This window comes from Bubalus bubalis, chromosome 1 (genome assembly GCF_019923935.1).
Source record: "Bubalus bubalis isolate 160015118507 breed Murrah chromosome 1, NDDB_SH_1, whole genome shotgun sequence".
NCBI lineage: Eukaryota > Metazoa > Chordata > Mammalia > Artiodactyla > Bovidae > Bubalus > Bubalus bubalis.
The window spans coordinates 81,378,662-81,401,901 of record NC_059157.1 but is presented as its reverse complement, the minus strand read 5'-3'; the positions used below and the strand labels follow the sequence as shown (position 1 = coordinate 81,401,901).

Genomic DNA, 23,240 nt, shown 5'->3' with positions numbered 1-23,240 from the left:
AATAGACAAGTCTATTAATAATAATTTGAATTAAATTTTCTGAAGCCTTTAATCTTAAAATGTTTAAACCTACCTTTTATTTTTGCTTCCTGCGTGAAGTGTTATAACACTTATCTTTGTTTCTCTTGTCTTAAAAGAACCCCATTCAAAGTCAGAATGGAACGATTTGTAGTAACAGCACCACCTGCCCGAAACCGTTCTAAGACTGCTTTGTATGTGACCCCCCTGGATCGAGTCACTGAGTTTGGAGGTGAGCTGCACGAAGATGGAGGAAAGCTCTTCTGCACTTCTTGCAATGTGGTTCTGAATCATGTTCGCAAGTCTGCCATTAGTGACCACCTCAAGTCAAAGACTCATACCAAGAGGAAGGCAGAATTTGAAGAGCAGAATGTGAGAAAGAAGCAGAGGCCTCTAACTGCATCGCTTCAGTGCAACAGTACTGCGCAAACAGAGAAAGTCAGTGTTATCCAGGACTTTGTGAAAATGTGCCTGGAAGCCAATATCCCACTTGAGAAGGCTGATCATCCAGCAGTCCGTGCTTTCCTGTCTCGCCATGTGAAGAATGGAGGCTCCATACCCAAGTCAGACCAACTGAGGAGAGCATACCTGCCTGATGGATACGAGAATGAGAATCAGCTCCTTAACTCACAAGATTGTTGACAAGGAGGTTACCACCATTGTGATCAAGATAAATAATGTGGAGTATTAAAAGTTATGTGTTGATTGTGTGGTTCATTTTTATATTTATTTCATTTTAAATCATGTGATGCAGAATAGTTTTGCAATGTATATACAGTTGCAGGCAAAAAATTAAAAAAAAGAAAAAACTCACTGCAAAATGTATTGTTAATTTTAGTCACCAATGGTGTAAAGCAAAACTTAGGGTTTAGAGTGTGCTAGGATACCTGAAACCTGATGGTTATCTTTAAAATTGATGGTTTTTCTCCTGAAATGTTTGTGCATGGAAGAACTGCCCTGCTTTTTTACCCTGTTGCCATGTATAATTATTCCTTGTGAGATTACTTAATTACTTGGATTGATGACTAGCTTAGGAAATTGAAGCTGCTGCCAGGCAATACCACTCACAGTAACTTAAAGAAATTATTTCCCTGATTATAGGATCCTCAAAAAAGAAGGGAGGGTGGGAAACTATTCTTACATCTTCAGATTCCTAGCAGAAAAAGACTGTTTATTGCAGACTGTGCTTTACTTGTATATGATATAGTTACCTTAACTATCCTTCAGTTCCTCACTGTCTTTTTTCCCTTTTTTTTTTTTTTTTTAAGGCTTCTTGTTGTATTTAGTAGCAGCTTCAAGTGACCAAAAGACTGAAATCTTACTGGCAGTGCCAAAGCCACTGGGAATTCTGCAGTGATATGATTTTAGTCTCTAACTATAAACAGATTTTTGAAACATAGCTTTCATTTCAAGTGTCATCCTTAATTTGCAGACTTCTTTTTTTATGTCATGGTATTAAAAGACTTCAAGATTGGCATTTTCATTTAAACAAGTAGATGTTTTATGATTGAGTTTCCTGTTTTTACAGAGAATTAGCAATTACTTTTTGGCTGACAAATCAGATAATAAGGAGATTACTTTTTATGCGTTAATTTTCCATATGATTTTATAAAAGTTTATTTAGATAAATAGACTAGAAATAAGTTTACTTACTTTCACTTCTACATGCTTTGCCTCTGGTGGTACAAGGTTTTTAAACATAGGTGATAAACCATTGTCTAGAAATACTGGCAAGGTTTTTTTGTAGTGGCGATCTGGCAGTATCCTGCATAACTGTTTGGGTGAGGAAATAAATCAGTTCTGTTAAAGGTCAACCATGTTCAGGAAATGAGCTCTATCTGAACTTCACTATCCTGTAAGGTTATTAAAGTAGCTTAGCCCAGTTGTCATCTTTGTTGGATACCCAAAATATATTTTTTAAAAATTGAACAGCTGAAAAGTTGGACTAGAGCTTTAAGAAAAAAGTCTTAAATTCTTTGAAAACATTCAAGTTAAAAGGGTTTATAAAATATATTTCTATTAAAGCACTGATAATTGATGCCCTATGTGATGTAGAGGGAGCTATCCTTGAGCTCATTTTACCACAAATCTTCATTTTAAAAAAGCCAAAGTGAGTAAGAAAAAGATGTTTTTCAGAAACAGCTTTCTATATCTTTTTTGGTAGATTTAAGTTCCTAGTTTGGGTTGTCAAAGTGCCCATCTGATTTTAGATTTATGTGAGGTTTTTTGGTTGTTTTTAAATAAGCCTGCCACCAAAAAAAAAATCACTTGTCAAAATTCGAGCTACCAGATTTTCTCATGTTCAGTTACGTTAAAGTAGCACAATTAATGCCCAGAATAGTGCTCTCATTGATAAAGCACATGCAAGAGGAGACCAGCAGCAAAACATAACCAAAATGTACTTTGTTTTTACTTCCTCTAATAAAAGATTTGCAGGCAACCATGTTTGATTTGAATTATCTAAGATGGTACAAGATCAACAAAGCTAGGAAAATAATTGAGTTTTATAGCGTTCTTTTTGGAATACAAAGATAAGGTTAGATAAACAATCATTCTAATTTTTTCAAGACTCATGAATCAGACAGCTCCCTATGTAGATACTAATTTGCACTAACAGCAAACACGTAGTGGCAGAACAGCTCTGAGTAGTCCTCAGCAGTAAACTGGATGATGATGTACCAGAAAAACCAATAATTCACATTTGAGTATTTAGTAGTTAAAACTAATTTGGTAATCATTTAGGTCCCCTATAGTTTGATGTATTTCTCCAGGCTCCTAACTTGTCACACATTCACTGTATCTAGAGGCATAATCTATCCTCCTGTTAGGATTATATCATGTCCTTAGAAGCGTTTTTCATCCTGTTGCGGAGGTTTAATATGTTTCTTTACTGATTGTGAAATTTTTCGTTCCCTGAAACTGGTTAACTTTACTTCATAGTTAAATAGATAAGGCAGAATGATTGTGTTAGCCTGCTCAAACTGGTACAAATCTGTGAAACCATGGTTGGCATACGTTGGATAATGAACAGACTAAGAGGCATATGCTGCAGTGGCGTGTAGTGGACATGTGTACAGACGCTTTCAATCTTAACTATAGTGTTAGTGTGATGCTATACTATTGGAAAAAAATAGCACATTTTTTTTTCTATTTTATAAGTTGTATGCATAAACATAAGATTTGTTACGTTTCATTTATAAACTGCCTTCAACACATGCTTACCTGTTAAAATAGCGTTTTCTCAAAGTATGGTAGTATGTCTTCCAGAATTTCACTATATGCTTACAGTAAATAGTTCCTAACTTGTTGAAATGTTAAATTCCTTGTTGGTTTCTTTTGATTCTCCGGGGCATATAGCAAGCCTGAAAGACATTATAATCATTTCTTACAGGGTGAAAATTTAGAAAGATTGCGTATTGGAGCCTAAATAGTTATTTTATTCATTATCATCTTTGAGTAAGACTTATTTTATTTTAAACAAATGCTACTTCCAGTTAAGGCATTTGGCCCTAATGAATTTTCAGGGACCAAAATACTTTAAAGTTCTGCATCTTAAAACTGTAACCAATTAAGTATAGGCTTGGGATTGTTCAGAAGTATTCATTGCTTAAAAACCTTTGTAAGTGACAGTTGGCAAGATCTTCAAGCAGAAAGTTCCACAGTCAGATCTTTTGCCTGAAAGAATCTGTATGTAAATGTTAATGGAAAATACATTTTAAAAAACTGTAAGGTGGCCCAAAACAAAAGCCACAATTTGTCATTTGGTGCTTAGTCTTTGTAAGGGCTCTCTGTGGTTTGACTTGCCCCAGCTGCCTTTAAATGAGTACAGATCACTTTCAAACATGTTTATTAAATAGAAAATTCATTCTATAATTTAATTGAAAATCTTAGCCTAAAATGTTTTGGCTTCTAGTCCACCCTGATTAAAATGTGAATAGTGAAGTGACTATCCTAAGCCTGGTTTATCTCAATCCATACTACCATAGATTTCTGAGGTAAATACAGTTCTTACGTAGTGGTATTCTACTTATATCCAGAATACTGTATTCATTAAAATTTTACTATGTTCATTTGTGTATTCCCTTGCTTATTTTTTTTGCTCATGCATGTATACTTAGTATAAATTGTTGCTTTTAAAGTTTTGTCTCTGTGACTTTTAGAAATAAATTTCAAAAATTATTTCAGAATTTTTTGAAAGCATGTTTTGTTTTGTGGGTCAATAGCCCCACTCCAGTACTCTTGCCTGGAAAATCCCATGGACGGAGGAGCCTGGTGGGCTGCAGTCCATGGGGTTGCTAAGAGTTGGACACGACTGAGCAACTTCACTTTCACTTTTCACTTTCATGCATTGGAGAAGGAGATGGCAACCCACTCCAGTGTTCTTGCCTGGAGAATCCCAGGGATAGGGGAGCCTGGTGGGCTGCCATCTGTGGGGTCGCACAGAGTCGGACACGACTGAAGTGACGCAGCAGCAGCATGTATTTCATAATTCCAACAGATAATAAAATTTTATGAGTATAGATTTATTTTCCTACGAGTTACATCTCTGAAAGATTATTGGTCCTTACCCCCAGTATCAAAGCATATATTCTGTCAAATTCACATCATAGCTACAGATAGCCCCTTTCCCCTAAAATTATATAGGTAATATTTAAATACACTTAATCAGTACTTTTAATTGGAAACATACTATAATTTTCTACCTTTAGAAATACTAACAATGGAAGACAAGGGCCTAATTTGCATCTCATAAGTTTTAGTGGGATTTTGAAAGATTTGCTTATCCTTATTCAGCACTGGAGGAAAATGTATAGAAGTGGAAACTGTCTTATTTTACATAGTTTTGAGGGCAAATAGTCCTATTTACTGCTATTTGTAAAATATTAGTGAATTTATGTTTTTGGTGATTCCCTGGCAGCTCAGTCGGTAAAGAGTCTGCCTGCAATGCGGGAGACCCGGGTTCCATCCCTGGGTCGGGAAGATCACCTGGAGAAGGAAATGGCAATTCACTCGAGTATTGCCTGGAAAATCCCATGGACGGAGGAGCCTAACAGGCTATATAGTCCATGGGGTTGCAAAGAGTCGGACACGACTGAGTGACTTCGACTTTTCGGTGAATTTATAAAGTAATTGTTTTTTTTTCTGAAGTCAAAATGGTAGGTAGGGCCTTAAGAAATTTGTCAATACTCTTGTTTCCAGTTTAGTATCTCCAAACCATCAGAGACTTATCTTCATTTTGCCTAAAGAATCTCATCATAACCTTTATTAAATGTAAACCAATTGAATGTATGTGCTTTTGAGTTTCATAATAGTTCCTTTTCTTTGTAAATTGAGTTGTATTATGCACCTATAACGGAGAAGGCAATGGCAACACACTGCAGTGCCTGGAAAATCCCATGGACGGAGGAGCCTGGTGGGCTGCAGTCCATGGGGTTGCTAAGAGTCAGACACAACTGGGCGACTTCACTTTCACTTTTCACTTTCATGCATTGGAGGAGGAAATGGCAACCCACTCCAGTGTTCTTGCCTGGAGAATCCCAGGGATGGTGGGGCCTGGTGGGCTGCTGTCTATGGGGCCGCACAGAATCGGACACGACTGAAGCAACTTAGCAGCAGCAGCAGCAGCAGCAGCAGCAGCAGCATGCACCTATAATATGGTATCTCATGATGCAAAAATGTTCCTGGGATCAGACTAGCTAGCCTAGCCCAGTGAAGATTAAAACTAGCAAATAGAACAGGACTTGTGATGCATTTTATATGTATGGCATGACTTCCATCATGTTACTTGATTTCACTTGTTTTATATGTATACTAAGGATGAACGCTTGGCGCACTCTTGTTTAAATGTTGGAATCATAAAAGTTCATGGCTTCAAGTTCTTGGTTAAACACGAGTAATATGCAATCAACTAGTACTTAGTTCTTATCGTGTGCTTGAAGCTACTCTAGCCACTGGGGATACATGAGAGAAAATAAAGATTTGTTGCCACAACACAGCGATGGGGGCAGAAGAGTGGAAGAGTGCATGTCTTTTCTAGCCAACCTCTTTAAACCAATTCCTTGTAAGACTAGTAAATTACCAACAAAACACTTATCATTGATTTTATCTTGATTTTCCCAGTCTTATTTTGTACAGAAGCAATAAAAATTGAAAATTTGCAAATTAAATTGTCTGCATATCCTTTGAAAATCTGGTAGTGTGTTTTATCCATAAAATATGAATTTCTATATTAAAATCTGTTAAACAGTGAAAGTGAAAGTGTGAGTCACTCAGTCATGTCTAAATCTTTGTGACCCCATTGACTGTAGCTCACCAGGCTCCTCAGTCCATGGAATTCTCCAGGCCAGAATACACTAGAGTGGGTTGCCATTCCCTTCTCCAGGAGATATTCCCAAACCTGGGATAGAACCAGGGTCTTCTGCATTGCAGGCAGATTCTTTACCATCTGAACCACCAAGGAAGCCCTATTAAACAATGGGACCGACCAACATAAATGCTGTAATATAAGAACCTGCCACATTTTCCTGCAATGCCCATGATAAATCGTGTCATTGAATACTGGATATCAAGATAGTCACTGGTGTACTTCATCGATTAGACACTAACTAATGATGATTATGATCCAACCTCCTGAGTTGATGTGTATATCAGATGACAGATTCCACAATCTTGTCTGTTTAAGCATACAAGGAATCAGTATGTAATAGAACACAGTGACTTTTTTATTTTTTTCTTACTATGCTCATTTAGTACCTATTCAGTAGTAATAATAATTTTATGCATTCCTTTTAATCTAACAAATTCCACTTTTATGAATATATCAGAAAGAAAATAGCAAATGTATAAAGATAAACGTTTAAAAGTTCATTTTAATATTATAATCATAAAAAAACTGCGAGTGCTATGAATCCAGCAGTACTGGCTGATGCTGCTGCTAAGTTGCTTCAGTCATGTCCAACTCTGTGCGACCCCATAGACGGCTCCTCTGTCCCTGGGATTCTCCAGGCAAGAATACTGGAGTGAGTTGCCATTGGAATGGTTCAAAAATTATGACACAGCCATGCTGTTGCTGCTGCTAAGTCACTTCAGTCGTGTCCGACTCTGTGCGACCCCACAGATGGCAGCCCACCATCATGACACTATTCAAGTGATCTAAAAGAATAGATTAAAAGAGACACAATGTTAAATTTATATATATATACACACACATATATAAATACAAAGTGTATTTTGGAGGAAAAAAACAATGTTATGCAAAGCACAATATGTTTTTATGTGGTTTAAAAAAAAACACACCAAATGATTCAGATTAAGATTACTAACAAGTGGTGGTATTGAATGGGGCTGGAGGCAATATTTACCTTGTTTTACACACTCTTGTATGTTGACTTAAAACAAGCACATGTTATCTGTGCCACACACACAGAATATATAGTAGACTTCATTGAAACATGCTACCATAACAGTTATATCCAAACTGTAAAGAGTAGCAATATCACATAATTCATCTACCTTATTAAGGAGATTACTAAAAAATTTTAATAGATGAACAAATATTTTTAAGCATCGTTTTAAATTCTTTAAAATTTACCTTCATAAAATTTAGTTGCATATTTACAAAGTAAAGTCATTTTCCTTTCCCCAAGTTATGCATTTCTAAGTATGTAATGGGGAATCAGTTTCAAAATTATGACTTTAGTATCTCTATATTCTATAAATAGCCTAAATTTTCTAGTTTTTTATAGCAGTTTATAAGGACTACTACACAATATTTCAATAATAACTATGACAAACATAAATCTAATATTAAACTGCTAAAACCCTGTAGGTATTTCCTAATCTGTCAGGTAAGGATAATAAGATGAATGTCATAAAATATCATCGGGTAGTTTCTCTATGTAACACCTTAATATCCTATTTCAGAAAACCAGCACTAGATCAGGACTGGAACTCCATGTCTGATAATCATTGGTAATTTAATTCTGTTCCTCTCCATGAAGGTTGCTATTGTGAAATGAACATTTTTCTGAATACTCTTTTTCTAGTAGGGGATGACCTAACATCTTCTTGCTTACCCCCATAGCACAACAGTAGTTTCTTTACTGTTGGGTTGGCCACTACTTTTCTTCACATTTTTCCACATTCATGGAACAAACATTGTGGCCAACCCAATACTTAGTATAATAGTAACACAAAACAAAAAAGATACAGTCTTTCCCTGTTACCAACTGCCATCAGTTCCTAAATTTTCTTTCCTATCTGATTTCCTTTTTCTCCTCTAATGCTTTTTCATTTTCTTCCCTTGTGGATTTTTATGCTATTTAAGAATAGCACAACTATTCTTTGACGAACACAGAATATTATCAACTCACTGTGAGATCACAAGAGTTGTAAGTAGGAAATTCATCTCTAGATTCCATGTAGTCATTAATTCACACTTTTAGATGTACCTGGAGTGTGAAATCAAGTGGGCCTTAAGAAGCACTACTACAAAGCTACTCAAGGTGACAGAATTCCAGCTGAGCTATTTAAAATCCTAAAAGATGAGGCAGTTAGAGTGCTGCACTCATATATAAGCAAGTTTGGAAAACTCAGCAGCCACCACATGACTGGTAAAGGTCAGTTTTCATTCTAATCCCAAAGAAGGGCAGTGCAAAAGAATGTTCAAACTACTGTACAATTGCCCTTGTTTCACACACTAGCAAGGTAATGTTTAAAATCCTTCAAGCTAGGCTTCAGCACTGTGTGAACTGAGACATTCCAGATGTACAAACTGGATTTAAAAGGCAAAGGAACCAGAGAAAAAATTGCCAACATCTGCTGGATCATAAAGAAAGCTAAGGAATTGCAGAAAAACATCTATTTATGCTTCATTGACTATACTAAAGCCTTTGTGTGGATCACAACAAACTGTGGAAAATTCAAGAGATGGGAATACCAAACCACCTGACCTGCCTCCTAAGAAATCTCTCTGCAGGTCAAGAAGCAACAGTTATAAAGGGACACTGAAAAACAGACTGGTTCCAAATCAGAAAAGGAGTACATCAAGGCTGTATATTCTCATCCAGCTTATTTCACTTATATGCAGAGTACAACATGTGAAATGATGGGCCGGATGAAGCACAAGTTGGAATCAAGATTGCCGGGAGAAATATCAATAACCTCAGATATGCAGATGACACCACCCTTATGGCAGAAAGCGAACTAAAGAGCCTCTTGATGAAAGTGAAAGAGGAGAGGGAAAAAGCTGGCTTAAAATTCAACATTCAAAAAACGAAGATCATAGCATCCGGTCTCATTACTTCATGGCAAACACGTGGGGAAACAATGGAAACAGTGAAAGACTTGATATTTTTGGGCTCCAATATCACTGCAGACGCTGACTGCAGTCATGAAATTAAAAGACACTTGTTCCTTTAAAGAAAAGCTATGACCAACCTAAACAGAATATTAAAAAGCAGAGATATTACTTTGCCAACAACCGTGTAGTCAAAGCTATGGCTTTTCCAGTAGTCACGTATGGATATGAGAGTTGGACTATAAAGAAAGCTGAGTGCTGAAGAATTGATGCTTTTAAACTGTGGTGTTGGAGAAGACTCTTAAGAGTCCCTTGGCCTGCAAGGAGATTCAACCAGTCCATCCTAAAGGAAATCAGTCCTGAATATTCATTTGAAGCTGAAACTCCAAACCTTTGGCCACCTGATGCAAAGAACTGACTCCTTGGAAAAGACCCCAATGCTGGGAAAGATTGAAGGTAGGAGGAGAAGGGGACAACAGAGAATTAGATGGTTGGATGGCATCACCAACTCGATGGACATGGTTTGAGCAAGCTCCAGGAGCTGCTGATGGACAGGGAGGCTGGCGTGCTGCAGTGACTCTTAGCAGAGTCACAAAGAGTCAGACATGACTTAGTCATTGAACAACAACAAGGACAGTGAAAAAACGTTCAAAAAACAAAGATCATGGCAGCTGGTCCCATCACTTCATGGCAAATCAGATCAGATCAGATCAGTTCAGTCATTCAGTCGTGTCTGACTCTTTGCAACCCCATGAATCGCAGCACGCCAGGCCTCCCTGTCCATCACCAACTCCTGGAGTTCACTGAGACTCACGTCCATCAAGTCAGTGATGCCATCCAGCCATCTCATCCTCTGTCATCCCCTTCTCTTTCCCCCAATCCCTCCCAGCATCAGAGTCTTTTCCAATGAGTCAACTCTTCACATGAGGTGGCCAAAGTACTGCATGGCAAATAGAAGGGGGAAAAGTGAAAGTAGTGACAGATTTTATTTTGTGGGGCTCCAAAATCACTGGGGATGGTGACAGCCGCCATGAAACTAAGACACTTGCTTCTTGGAAGGAAAATTATGACAAACCTAGACAGCATATTAAAAAACAGAGACATCACTTTGCCAACAAAGGTCTGTATAATCAATGTTATGGTAGTCATGTACAGATGTGAGAGTTGGACCATAAAGAAGTTCTGAAGAATTGATGCTTTCAAGTTGTGGTGCTAGAGAAGACTCTTGAAAGTCGCTTGGACTGCAAAGAGATTAAACTACTCAATCCTCAGTTCAGTTCAGTCTAGTCACTCAGTCATGTCCGACTCTTTGCAACCCATGGACTGCAACACACCAGGCCTCCCTGTCCATCACTAACTCCTGGAGTTTACCCAAACTCATGTCCATTGAGTCAGTGATGCCATCTAGCCATCTCATCCTCTGTCGTCCCCTTCTCCTCCTGCCCTCAATATTTCCCAGAATCTGGGTCTTTTCAAATGAGTGAGGTCTTCCCATCAGGTGGCCAAAGTATTGGAGTTTCAGCTTCAACATCAGTCCTTCCAATGAACACTCAGGACTGATCTCCTTTAGGATGGACTGATGGGATTTCCTTGCAGTCCAAGGGACTCTTAACAGTCTTCTCCAATACCACAGTTCATAAGCATCAATTCTTCAATGCTCATCTTTCTTCACAGTCCAACTCTCACATCCATACATGACTACTGGAAAAACCACAGCTTTGACTAGTCAGACCTTTGTTGGCAAAGTAATGTCTCTGGTTTTTAATATGCTATCTAGGTTGGTCATAACTTTCCTTCCAAGGAGTGTCTTTTAATTTCATGGCTGCAATCACCATCTGCAGTGATTTTGGAGCCCCCCAAAATAAAGTCAGACACTGTTTCCACTGTTTCCTCATCTATTTGCCATGAAGTGATGGGACCGGATGCCATGATCTTAGTTTTCTGAATGTTGAGCTTAAGCCAACTTTTTCACTCTCCTCTTTCACTTTCATCAAGAGGCTCTTTAGTTCTTTTTCACTTTCTGCCAAAAGGGTGTTGTCATCTGCATATCTGAGGTTATTGATGTTTCTCCTGGCAATCTTGATTCCAGCTTATGCTTCATCTAGCCCAGTGTTTCCCATGATGTACTCTGCATAGAAGTTAAATAAACAGGGTGACAATATACAGCCTTGACATACTTCTTTTCCTATTTGGAACCAGTCTGTTGTTCCATGTCCAGTTCTAACTGTTGCTTCCTGACCTGCATACAGGTTTCTCAAGAGGCAGGTCAGGTGGTCTGGTATTCCCATCTCTTTCAGAATTTTTCACAGTGTATTGTGATCCACACAGTCAAAGGCTTTGGCATAGTCAATAAAGCAGAAATAGATGTTTTTCTGGAACTCTCTTGCTTTTTTGATCCTAAAGGAAATCAACTTGAATAGTCATTGGAAGGAATGTTGCTGAAGATACAATACTTTGGACACTTGGTGCAAAGAGCCAGCTCTTTGGAAAAGACCCTGATGCTGGGAAAGACTGAAGGCAAAAGGCAAAGGGGATGGCAGAGGATGAGATGATTAAATAGCATCACCAACTCAAGGGACATGAATTTGAGCAAACTCTGGGAGATAGTGGAGGACAGAGGAGCCTCGCATGCTATAGGCCATTGGGTCACAAAGCGTTGGACACAGCTTAACAACTGAACAATAACAATTGTATTGAATCTACAGAAAAACAGGTTCAGGTTGGCACAAAAGGAAAGACGGCAAGGAAAGAAGGTCTCCAAGGAAACAAATGGAATACATATTATTTTGTATTACATTCATATTATTCTTTGATAATTTATTCTCCTTCATTTATTCCATCCTGTTTTTGACTTCTAAGACCTCTATCTTGTTTTCTGAACATTTTCTTTTCATAGCATCCCATTTTAGGTTTATGACTGCAGAATTTTATCGTGTGACAACTAATTTTTTAAAAGCTTTCTTCGGCTCTTGCACTGTCTTTCTTCCAGCCTCTTCTATTTTGACTGCTTAAATTTAATCTATCTCTTCCTAATTGGAAACATTATTTAAGTAGATAGTGATTCATACATGCTCATTCGTATTTGAGAACTAAATAGCTGATTGGAATCCATATGTGCATAATTGGCACCTGGCAACAAGTAATCAGAAACAATTTTTGAAGAACTCAAAAATCAAGTTGTTGAAAATCTCTTATCTAAGTACTTTAAGATTCTTTAAACTCACAGAGAGAAGGGTGACAAATTTAAAAATTAATAAAGAAATTAATGAAGAAATCAAATAGAGCCTAAAGATCAGAAGGGGGAGCTCTCAAAGCCTGTAATGATGGTAATGATGGCAGAACCCAACAGGAAAAAGAAAGACACCATACTTTCCTAGCTAGGACTCAGCCAATGAAAAGCCATGAATGCTCTAAGACAATCCATCCAACTTCCTTTCCCTTTTATAAAAAGCATTCTCATTCCTTACCATGTGCACAAATTTTTGTTTTGAGTACATTTATTTTTATAGTTAAGTCCTATTCATGGATATTTCACTTTGACTTTCCAACTACAGTTTTAATAGCTTTCTTTTTAAATAAATCTTTTGAAGTATAAAAAGCAAGTGAATGTAAAACATACCAAGGAAATAAAAGCACTTGTAAGACTCAGGTACAGCAAAATCCTCAAAGGTACCATGTAATGCTACACAAATATTACAAAACACAAAACATGATGTGGCACAGAATGGCTAGCTGCTTACCAAACCTGCAGACAGGGAACTGCAGATCCCAGCCTCCCTACCCAGGTGATGGAATCCTGGACTGGAAGTCAAATTTTAATCTCCGTCATGCAACCTTCTATTCTCTTACTCCTCTGATGACTGAACTTCAGGCTCTAGTTAAAGGACAAGTTTGGGAGTTGAACTGTGTTCCTACAGAAGTAATAGCAAGAGGTTAATTTTCCTGGATGACAAGGCATATTGATGTGTGCTGCTTTGTCAACTAGGAAGATTTCCCTCTAGAAAGTCTTTAGGGCAGTGAACTTTCAGTTCAGTCACTCAGTCGTGTCCGCCTCTTTGCGACCCCATGAATCGCAGCACACCAGGCCTCCCTGTCCATCACAAACTCCCGGAGTTCACCCAGTCTCACGTCCACCGAGTCAGTGATGCCATCCAGCCATCTCATCCTCTGTCGTCCCCTTCTCCTCCTGCCCCCAATCCCTCCCAGCATCAGACTCTTTTCCAATGAGTCAACTCTTTGCATGAGGTGGCCAAAGTACTGGAGTTTCAGCTTTAGCATCATTCCCTCCAAAGAAATCCCAGGGCTGATCTCCTTCAGAATGGACTAGTTGGATCTCCTTGCAGTCCAAGGGACTCTCAAGAATCTTCTCCACCACCACAGTTCAAAAGCATCAACTCTTTGGTGCTCAGCCTTCTTCACAGTCCAACTCTCACATCCATACATGACCACTGGAAAAACCATAGCCTTGACTAGACGGACCTTTGTTGGAAAAGTAATGTCTGTGCTTTGGAATATGCTATCTAGGTTGGTCATAACTTTCCTTCCAAGGAGTAAGCGTCTTTTAATCTCATGGCTGCAGTCACCATCTGCAGTGATTTTGGAGCCCCAAAAAATAAAGACTGACACTGTTTCCCCATCTATTTCCCATGAAGTGGTGGGACAAGATGCCATGATCTTCGTTTTCTGAATGTCGAGCTTTAAGCCAACTTTTTCACTCTCCACTTTCACCTTCATCAAGAGGCTTTTGAGTTCTTTATCACTTTCTGCCATAAGGGTGGTGTCATCTGCATATCTGAGGTTATTGATATTTCTCCTGGCAATCTTGATTCCAGCTTGTGCTTCTTCCAGTCCAGCGTTTCTCATGATGTACTCTGCATAGAAGTTAAATAAGCAGGGTGACAATATACAGCCTTGACATACTCCTTTTCCTATTTGGAACCAGTCTGTTGTTCCATGTCCAGTCCTAACTGTTGCTCCCTGACCTGCACACAGATTTCTCAAGAGGCAGGTCAGGTGGTCTGGTATTCCCATCTCTTTCAGAATTTTCCACAGTCTATTGTGATCCACACAGTCTAAGGCTTTGGCATAGTCAATAAAGCAGAAATAGGTGTTTTTCTGGAACTCTCTTGCTTTCTCCATGATCCAGCAGATGTTGGCAATTGGATCTCTGGTTCCTCTGCCTTTTCTAAAACCAGCTTGAACATCAGGAAGTTCATGGTTCACATATTGCTGAAGCCTGGCTTGGAGAATTTTGAGCATTACTTTACTAGCATGTGAGATGAGTGCAATTGTGCGGTAGTTTGAGCATTCTTTGGCATTGCCTTTCTTTGGGATTGGAATGAAAACTGACCTTTTCCAGTCCTGTGGCCACTGCTGAGTTTTCCAAATTTGCTGGCATATTGAGTGCAGCACTTTCACAGCATTATCTTTCAGGATTTGAAATAGCTCTACTGGAATTCCATCACCTCCACTAGCTTTGTTCGTAGTGATGCTTTCTAAGGCCCACCTGACTTCACATTCCAGGATGTCTGGCTCTAGGTCAGTGATCACACCATCATGATTATCTGGCGCAGGAGGGCCTAGAGGAGCTATCCCACGTTGAAGGTCAGGAAGGGCGGTGGTGAGGAGATACCCCTCGTCCAAGGTAAGGAGGAGCAGCTGTGCTTTGCTGGAGCAGCCTTGAAGAGATACCCCATGCCCAAGGTAAGAGAAACCCAAGTAAGACGGTAGGTGTTGCAAGAGGGCATCAGAGGGCAGACACACTGAAACCATACTCACAGAAAACTAGTCAGTCTAATCACACTAGGACCACAGCCTTGTCTAACTCAGTGAAACTAAGCCATGCCTGTGGGGCAACCCAAGATGGGCGGGTCATGGTGGAGAGATCTGACAGAATGTGGTCCACTGGAGAAGGGAATGGCAAACCACTTCAGTATTCTTGCCTTGAGAACCCCATGAACAGTATGAAAAGGCAGAATGATAGGATACTGAAAGAGAAACTCCCCAGGTCAGTAGGTGCCCAATATGCTACTGGAGATCAGTGGAGAAATAACTCCAGAAAGAATGAAGGGATGGAGCCAAAGCAAAAACAATACCCAGCTGCGGGTATTTATTTTTATTACATTTTGTACAATAACTAGGTCTTTTAATCAGCATTTGAATAATCAACAGAATTCATCATATAACAAGATAATCTAATTTCTGAGGTTTTAACAAAGAATTTAATACAGGCAAGGGAACGCTCAAATTACAAATACATCTCATCTGTTCATTGTAGCAGGTGCATAGTGGGCTTGAAAGGATTTGGAAGCACCTTCTTCAAGTTTTGGGTGTATGACCATAAATTAGTAAAATCACGTAAAAAAATTCCAAGGTTAAAGATTTTCATTACTTAAGACTGACCTTTATCCAGTTAGTACCAAACAGAGTTCCTATAATGAGGGAATGAATGAATTTCTTAATATTACTTATGTATGTGTGAATTGTTCTTTTGTGTGCATGTGTATTTAACAAATTTCTAATCCTGGGTGACATATACTCACTATCTATTATGTTTCTTGACTTATATTTTATGATGTCACTTTCATTTATTCAACACATATTACTGGGTACAAACTACTCAGGGGTTGTGAGAGCACTCTGCTCTAGACCTAAGGGGATGCAAGACTAGGCAGTTATTCTCAAGAAGAAGCTCTAATAGGGGAGAATATGGAGAGAGAAGAAAATTGCAGTATAGTACAATAGAGTTTCCCAGGTCGTGCAGTATTAAAGAATCTGCCTGCCAATGCAGGAGATGCAAGAGACACAGGTTCAATCTTTGGGTCTGGAAGACTCGCTGGAGTAGGAAATGGCAACCCCCTCCAGTATTCTTGCCTGAACAATTCCATGGGCAGAGGGGCCTGGCAGACTACAGTCCATGGTTTGCAAAGAGTTGGACATGACTGAGTACACGTGCACACAAGCACACAGCACAAGTTCACTCTAGTCAAATAAAGGAAAATTAAAACATTAGTGAGGTAAATATTTCTGGCTGGTAAAGATGATACTATTTTTTAATGTTAGTGTATGGGAAGAATGAATATCTCAAATTGCTAAGACAATACAAATTACAGATTCTAGATACAATTTTGGAATAAGCTATAAAAACATTAAAATGTGCAAACCTTTTGGTCCCGAGATTTCACTTCTTTGATTCTGTCATAAATAAATATTCATGAATGTATGCAACCAATGTGTTTCTAGAATATTCACCCAGTGTTGCTATTAGTTAAAAAAAAAATTAAAATGGTTAACAATTAGTATATTTTTCCAAACCAGCCATAGGATTGAATGCTGCACAACTTTTAGAAAAATATACTGTAGAAGAGGATTTAGACATGAAAATTATTTCACATCATGTTTTTAAATGAAAAAAAAAAAGGAAATTACAATATATCCACCCTTAGGTATTTATATTTATCTCTGGGTAATACAGTCACAGGGATTTTTATTTTCTGGTACATGCATATGTGTACTTTCTAATCGGGAAATATCCCTAGAGCAAACAACTGACATTAGGTAGTGGGAGCCTATCAAACCCATTACAAAGAGAATCTGTCATATATGTTCTGCTTTTATGAGTGTGAGAGGTGCCTAAGGTATGGCGGTCATATTAATTTAGAATTATACTCTGAAGGATATACATAAAAGGTGTCAATTGTTTCACTTTATGCTCAATTCTCTGAAAATTCAGGCATCACTGATGCTTTTGATAATCTTTTTTATAAATTTGGCATCGTCCCTCTTTACCCAGCTGCTTCTATGACACACTAGCATGTGTATGGTACTTAGTAGCCCTTCTTTTTAAAGAATTTTGTCTATACTTTCAGTCTTAAAACACCTAGAGCTGATTGACAGTGAACTCATAAAGTAGGTGCTATATCCTCAGTGATGAGAATAGTCTACAGGAAAAGTACTGTCAAAATTTTTTAAACTTGATCCGGTCATTTGAGAGAGTTGTTTGTTACCTTGATTGAATGAATTTGTCATTTCCTTCGAGTGAGATTTCTTATAATAACTGAATTTCTCTTCAGTTCAGTTCAGTTCAGTCTGACTCTTTGCGACCCCATGAATCGCAGCACGCCAGGCCTCCCTGTCCATCACAAACTCCCGGAGTTCACTCAGACTCACGTCCATCGAGTCAGTGATGCCATCCAGCCATCTCATCCTCTGTCGTCCCCTTCTCCTCCTGCCCCCAATCCCTCCCAGCATCAGACTCTTTTCCAATGAGTCAACTCTTCGCATGAGGTGCCCAAAGTACTGGAGTTTCAGCTTTAGCATCATTCCTTCCAAAGAAATCCCAGGACTGATCTCCTTTAGAATGGACTGGATGGATCTCCTTGCAGTCCAAGGGACTCTCAGGAGTCTTCTCCAACACCACAGTTCAAAAGCATCAGTTTAAGAATCCACCTACCAATGCAGGAGACACAAGAGACACAGGTTGGATCCCTGGGTTGGGAAGATCCCCTAGTGTAGGTAATGGCAATGCGCTCCAGTATTATTGCTTGGGAAATCCCATGGACAGAGGAGCCTGGCAGGCTATAATCCATGGGGTCGCCAAAGAGTCAGACACAACTAAGCAACTGAGCACACACACAGAGCTGTTTATAAAAATTTGCAAAAAACTGTTAAAATGAAAGTTAACATTCATTCTCTATTCCTAATTTATATGACATTTAAAAGGTTAATTATGCAATGTCACTGTAACATTCAGAAATCAACTTTATAATGCTTAAAGAAATCTTTAAAATTGGAAAATGCATTGAGACCTTTGGATGATGGAATTTTTTGTATTATTGCTATAAGTAATCATCAGCTTGTACAGATTGTGTTATATTTAGAATTGAAAGATAACTGGTTCTACTTTATTGAAAATCTATATTCTTCATATTAGTGTAGTTTTTTTTCTTAGTACAAAGGTAATTTAAGGGAAAAGTGTGCACAGCTTGTGGTTTGAGCATCCTCTTAATGTGTTCCAGTTATACTTACTTTGCTCACATCATTGTCTTCTAAATGCACTGCATTATGTAATATTTAGAACATCCTTTTCTGAATGTGAAATAAAATCATTTTGCAGAGAAAAAAAAAAAAAAAAAGCATCAGTTCTTCGACGCTCAGCCTTCTTCACAGTCCAACTCTCACATCCATACATGACCACTGGAAAAACCATAGCCTTGACTAGACGGACCTTTGTTGGAAAAGTAATGTCTGTGCTTTGGAATATGCTATCTAGGTTGGTCATAACTTTCCTTCCAAGGAGTAAGCATCTTTTAATTTCATGGTTGCACTCACCATATGCAGTGATTTTGGAGCCCCCCAAAATAAAGTCTGACACTGTTTCCACTGTTTCCCCATCTATTTCCCATGAAGTGATGGGACAACATTTTCTGAATGTTGAGCTTTAAGCCAACTTTTTCACTCTCCACTTTCACCTTCATCAAGAGGCTTTTTAGTTCCTCTTCACTTTCTGCCATAAGGGTGGTGTCATCTGCATATCTGAGGTTCTTGATATTTCTCCCAGCAATCTTGATTTCAGCTTGTGCTTCTTCAGTCCAGCGTTTCTCATGATGTACCCTGCATGTAAGTTAAATAAGCAGGGTGACAATATACAGCCTTGACGTACTCCTTTCCCTATTTGGAACCAGTCTGTTGTTCCATGTCCAGTCCTAACTGTTGCTCCCTGACCTGCACACAGATTTCTCAAGAGGCAGGTCAGGTGGTCTGGTATTCCCATCTCTTTCAGAATTTTCCACAGTCTATTGTGATCCACACAGTCTAAGGCTTTGGCATAGTCAATAAAGCAGAAATAGGTGTTTTTCTGGAACTCTCTTGCTTTTTCCATGATCCAGCAGATGTTGGCAATTGGATCTCTGGTTCCTCTGCCTTTTCTAAAGCCAGCTGGAACATCAGGAAGTTCACGGTTCACATATTGCTGAAGCCTGGCTTGGAGAATTTTGAGCATTACTTTACTAGCATGTGAGATGAGTGCAATTGTGTGGTAGTTTGAGCATTCTTTGGCATTGCCTTTCTTTGGGATTGGAATGAAAACTGACCTTTTCCAGTCCTGTTGCCACTGCTGAGTTTTCCAAATTTGCTGGCATATTGAGTGCAACACTTTCACAGCATCATCTTTCAGGATTTGAAATAGCTCAACTGGAATTCCATCATCTCCACTAGCTTTGTTCGTAGTGATGCTTTCTAAGGCCCACTGGACTTCACATTCCAGGATGTCTGGCTCTAGGTCAGTGATCACATCATCGTGATTATCTGGGTCGTGAAGATCTTTTTTGTACAGTTCTTCTGTGTATTCTTGCCACCTCTTCTTGATATCTTCTGCTTCTGTTAGGTCCACACTATTTCTGTCCTTTATCGAGCCCATCTTTGCATGAAATATTCCCTTGGTATCTCTAATTTTCTTGAAGAGATCTCTAGTCTTTCCCATTCTGTTGTTTTCCTCTATTTCTTTGCATTGTTCACTGAGGAAGACTTGCTATTCCTTGGAACTCTGCATTCAGATGCTTATATCTTTCCTTTTCTCCTTTGCTTTTCACTTCTCTTCTTTTCACAGCTACTTGTAAGATCTCCCCGGACAGCCATTTTGCTTTTTTGCATTTCTTTTCCATGGGGATGGTCTTGATCCCTGTCTCCTGTACAATGTCACGAACCTCTGTCCATAGTTCATCAGGCACTCTGTCAATCAGATCTATTCCCTTAAATCTATTTCTCACTTCCACTGTATAATCATAAGGGATTTGATTTAGGTCATACCTGAATGGTCTAGTGGTTTTCCCAACTTTCTTCAATTTAAGTCTGAATTTGGCAATAAGGAGTTCATGATCTGAGCCACAGTCAGCTCCCAGTCTTGTTTTTGTTGACTGTATAGAGCTTCTCCATCTTTGGCTGCAAAGAACATAATCATTCTGATATCGGTGTTGACCATCTGGTGATGTCCATGTGTAGAGTCTTCTCTTGTGTTGTTGGAAGAGGGTGTTTGTTATGACCAGTGCATTTTTTTGGCAAAACTCTTTATTACTTTGCCCTGCTTCATTCCGTATTCCAAGGCCAAATTTGCCTGTTACTCCAGGTGTTTCTTGACTTCCTACTTTTGCATTCCAGTCCCCTATAATGAAAAGGACATCTTTTTTTGGGTGTTAGTTCTAAAAGGTCTTGTAGGTCTTCATAGAACCGTTCAACTTCAGCTTCTTAGTTATTTATAAAATCAATTAAATGAATAAATGCATTAAGTATAAACCTTGGTGTAATAATTTTATCTACTCAAGTGCTATTTATCACCTGTATCCTATAACCAGGCAAGCAACCTTAGGAAAACTAAATTTGCCAATAAGTTAAGATGAAATCTACAGTTGATTTGCCTCTTATAGGTTCTTTAAGAGGGGTTAGTTTTCCACTAGATATCCGAGGTAGTGACTAACCATCCAGTAGGTTCCTATGGAAGGAAAATGCATTCTATTCAACTGGCCAAAAATTCATTGAAATTTTTCCCAAAGATGTTACGGAAAAACCCAAATGAATTTTTGGCCAACCCAATATCTTCCACAAGAAATTATCCTGTAAACAGTCAAGAGTCAGTGGTTGCATAAGGCTAAAGTGACCCAAGCCAGGCTTCAGCAATATGTGAACCGTGAACTTCCTGATGTTCCAGCTGGCTTTAGAAAAGGCAGAGGAACCAGAGATCCCATTGCCAATATCTGCTGGATCATGGAAAAAGCAAGAGAGTTCCAGAAAAACATCTATTTCTGCTTTATTGACTATGCCAAAGCCTTTGACTGTGTGGATCACAATAAACTGTGGAAAATTCTGAAGGAGATGGGAATATCAGACCACCTGATCTGCCTCTTGAGAAATTTGTATGTGGTTCAGGAGGCAACAGTTAGGACTGGACATGGAACAACAGACTGGTTCCAAATAGAAAACAGAGTACGTCAAGGCTGTATATTGTCACCCTGCTTATTTAACTTACATGCAGAGTACATCATGAGAAACGCTGGATTGAAGAAGCACACGCTGGAATCAAGATTGCTGGGAGAAATATCAAGAACCTCAGATATGCAGATGACACCACCCTTATGGCAGAAAGTGAAGAGGAACTAAAAAGCCTCTTGATGAAAGTGAAAGTGGAGAGTGAAAAAGTTGGCTTAAAGCTCAACATTCAGAAAATGAAGATCATGGCATCTGGTCCTATCACTTCATGGGAAATAGATGGGGAAACAGTGTCAGACTTTATTTTGGGGGGCTCCAAAATCACTGCAGATGGTGACTGCAGCCATGAAATTAAAAGACGCTTACTCCTTGGAAGGAAAGTTATGACCAACCTAGATAGCATATTCAAAAGCACAGACATTACTTTTCCAACAAAGGTCCGTCTAGTCAAGGCTATGGTTTTTCCTGTGGTCATGTGTAGATGTGAGAGTTGGACTGTGAAGAAGGCTGAGCGTCGAAGAACTGATGCTTTTGAACTGTGGTGTTGGAGAAGACTCTTGAGAGTCCCTTGGACTGCAAGGAGATCCAACCAGTCCATTCTGAAGGAGATCAACCCTGGGATTTCTTTGGAAGGAATGATGCTAAAGCTGAAACTCCAGTACTTTGGCCACCTCATGCAAAGAGTTGACTCATTGGAAAAGAGTCTGATGCTGGGAGGGATTGGGGGCAGGAGGAGAAGGGGACGACAGAGGATGAGATGGCTGGATGGCATCACTGACTCGATGGACATGAGTCTGAGTGAACTCCAGGAGATGGTGATGGACAGGGAGGCCTGGCGTGCTGCAATTCATGGGGTCGCAAAGAGTCGGACACGACTGAGCGACTGAACTGAACTGAACTGAAAGTGACCAGAATTGTGTTAAGAGACAGGAAGGATGTAACTAGGTAATCAGAGGAAATTCAATCATTTCTATGGCTTGGTGTTCTGAAATTGGTTAATTTGGCATTTAAAAATAGTTTTCCCTACATAGCACAGGGAACTCAACTGAATATTCTGTAATGACCTATATGGAAAAGAATCTTAAAGTTGATATAGGTATATGTATAACTGATTTATTTTGTGTACCTCTGGAGCTAAGACAACATTATAAATCAACTATATTCCAATTAAAATTTTTAAAAACTTTTTTAGTTTTCTAATAAAATTCCATTTGAAAAATATACCAACAAAAAATACATATGCTATTTGTACAACTAAAGAGGATCAATGAACCCTCAATGTTACTTTAGGTTCATCCATAAATTATTTGCATGATTTGAACAAGCTTGTGTAGACTTCTGTGAGCCTTAGATTTCAATCCTGTGAAATGCCAAATTTGGTCTATGTGGTTCCCAAAATACTTTGGGGTTTACATTCTATCATTTAATGATAATGAGAAAAAGTCTGTGCATGCTGAGATGCTTGTAATTGCACACTCAATCTGTTTTAAAAGAGGAAAGAGACTGGAAGTATTTAAACAGTGGGAGGCAAAGAAGCAAAGAGTGAGGACTAAAATGAGCTTTATGAAATTTCTGCCTTCACTTTTCATTCATATTGGTATAAAACAACTTGGGCATAAATATAAAATATCTTAGTATAGACTTTAGAAGTGGTGATTAAACTATATTTAATATTTAAATATATTAAAATATAGACAGTAGCATAATATAAGGTACAGTGTAATATAGCTATAGCAGTATTAATCTGAGAACAGAGAGGAACAAAAAGTTTCTTTCTTTTGGGTACTGAAAAAATATATTTAAGAATGTCATTTATATGCAAGAATTACTGAATGGTAATTGGGCTGTTTGGTAGATTAAAAATGACTCCTAATTCTTTGACATTGTCCTAAAACTGTGATACTCAGATTGAGACTTGACCCTATAGTCTTATAACTGAGGTCAT

General features: G+C 38.7%; 1 protein-coding gene and 1 long non-coding RNA gene across 5 annotated transcripts in view; one reads left to right on the top strand and one right to left on the bottom strand.

Moving 5' to 3' along the window:
* Positions 1-4,205, top strand: part of CGGBP1 (CGG triplet repeat binding protein 1) — a 99,816-nt gene extending 95,611 nt beyond the window's left edge. For all 3 annotated transcript variants that reach the window (XM_025282399.2, XM_044940508.1, XM_006057823.3), the window contains exon 3: positions 138-4,205. In XM_025282399.2, coding sequence (XP_025138184.1) covers positions 157-660 — 504 coding nt within the window. In that variant the 5' untranslated portion in view covers positions 138-156 and the 3' untranslated portion in view covers positions 661-4,205. The remainder of the gene's footprint in view (positions 1-137) is intronic.
* A 2,664-nt stretch (positions 4,206-6,869) lies between these two features.
* LOC102399450 overlaps positions 6,870-23,240 on the bottom strand; it is a 36,435-nt gene continuing 20,064 nt past the window's right edge. For both annotated transcript variants that reach the window (XR_006550169.1, XR_006550170.1), the window contains one exon: positions 6,870-7,170. This is a non-coding gene — a long non-coding RNA (uncharacterized LOC102399450). The remainder of the gene's footprint in view (positions 7,171-23,240) is intronic.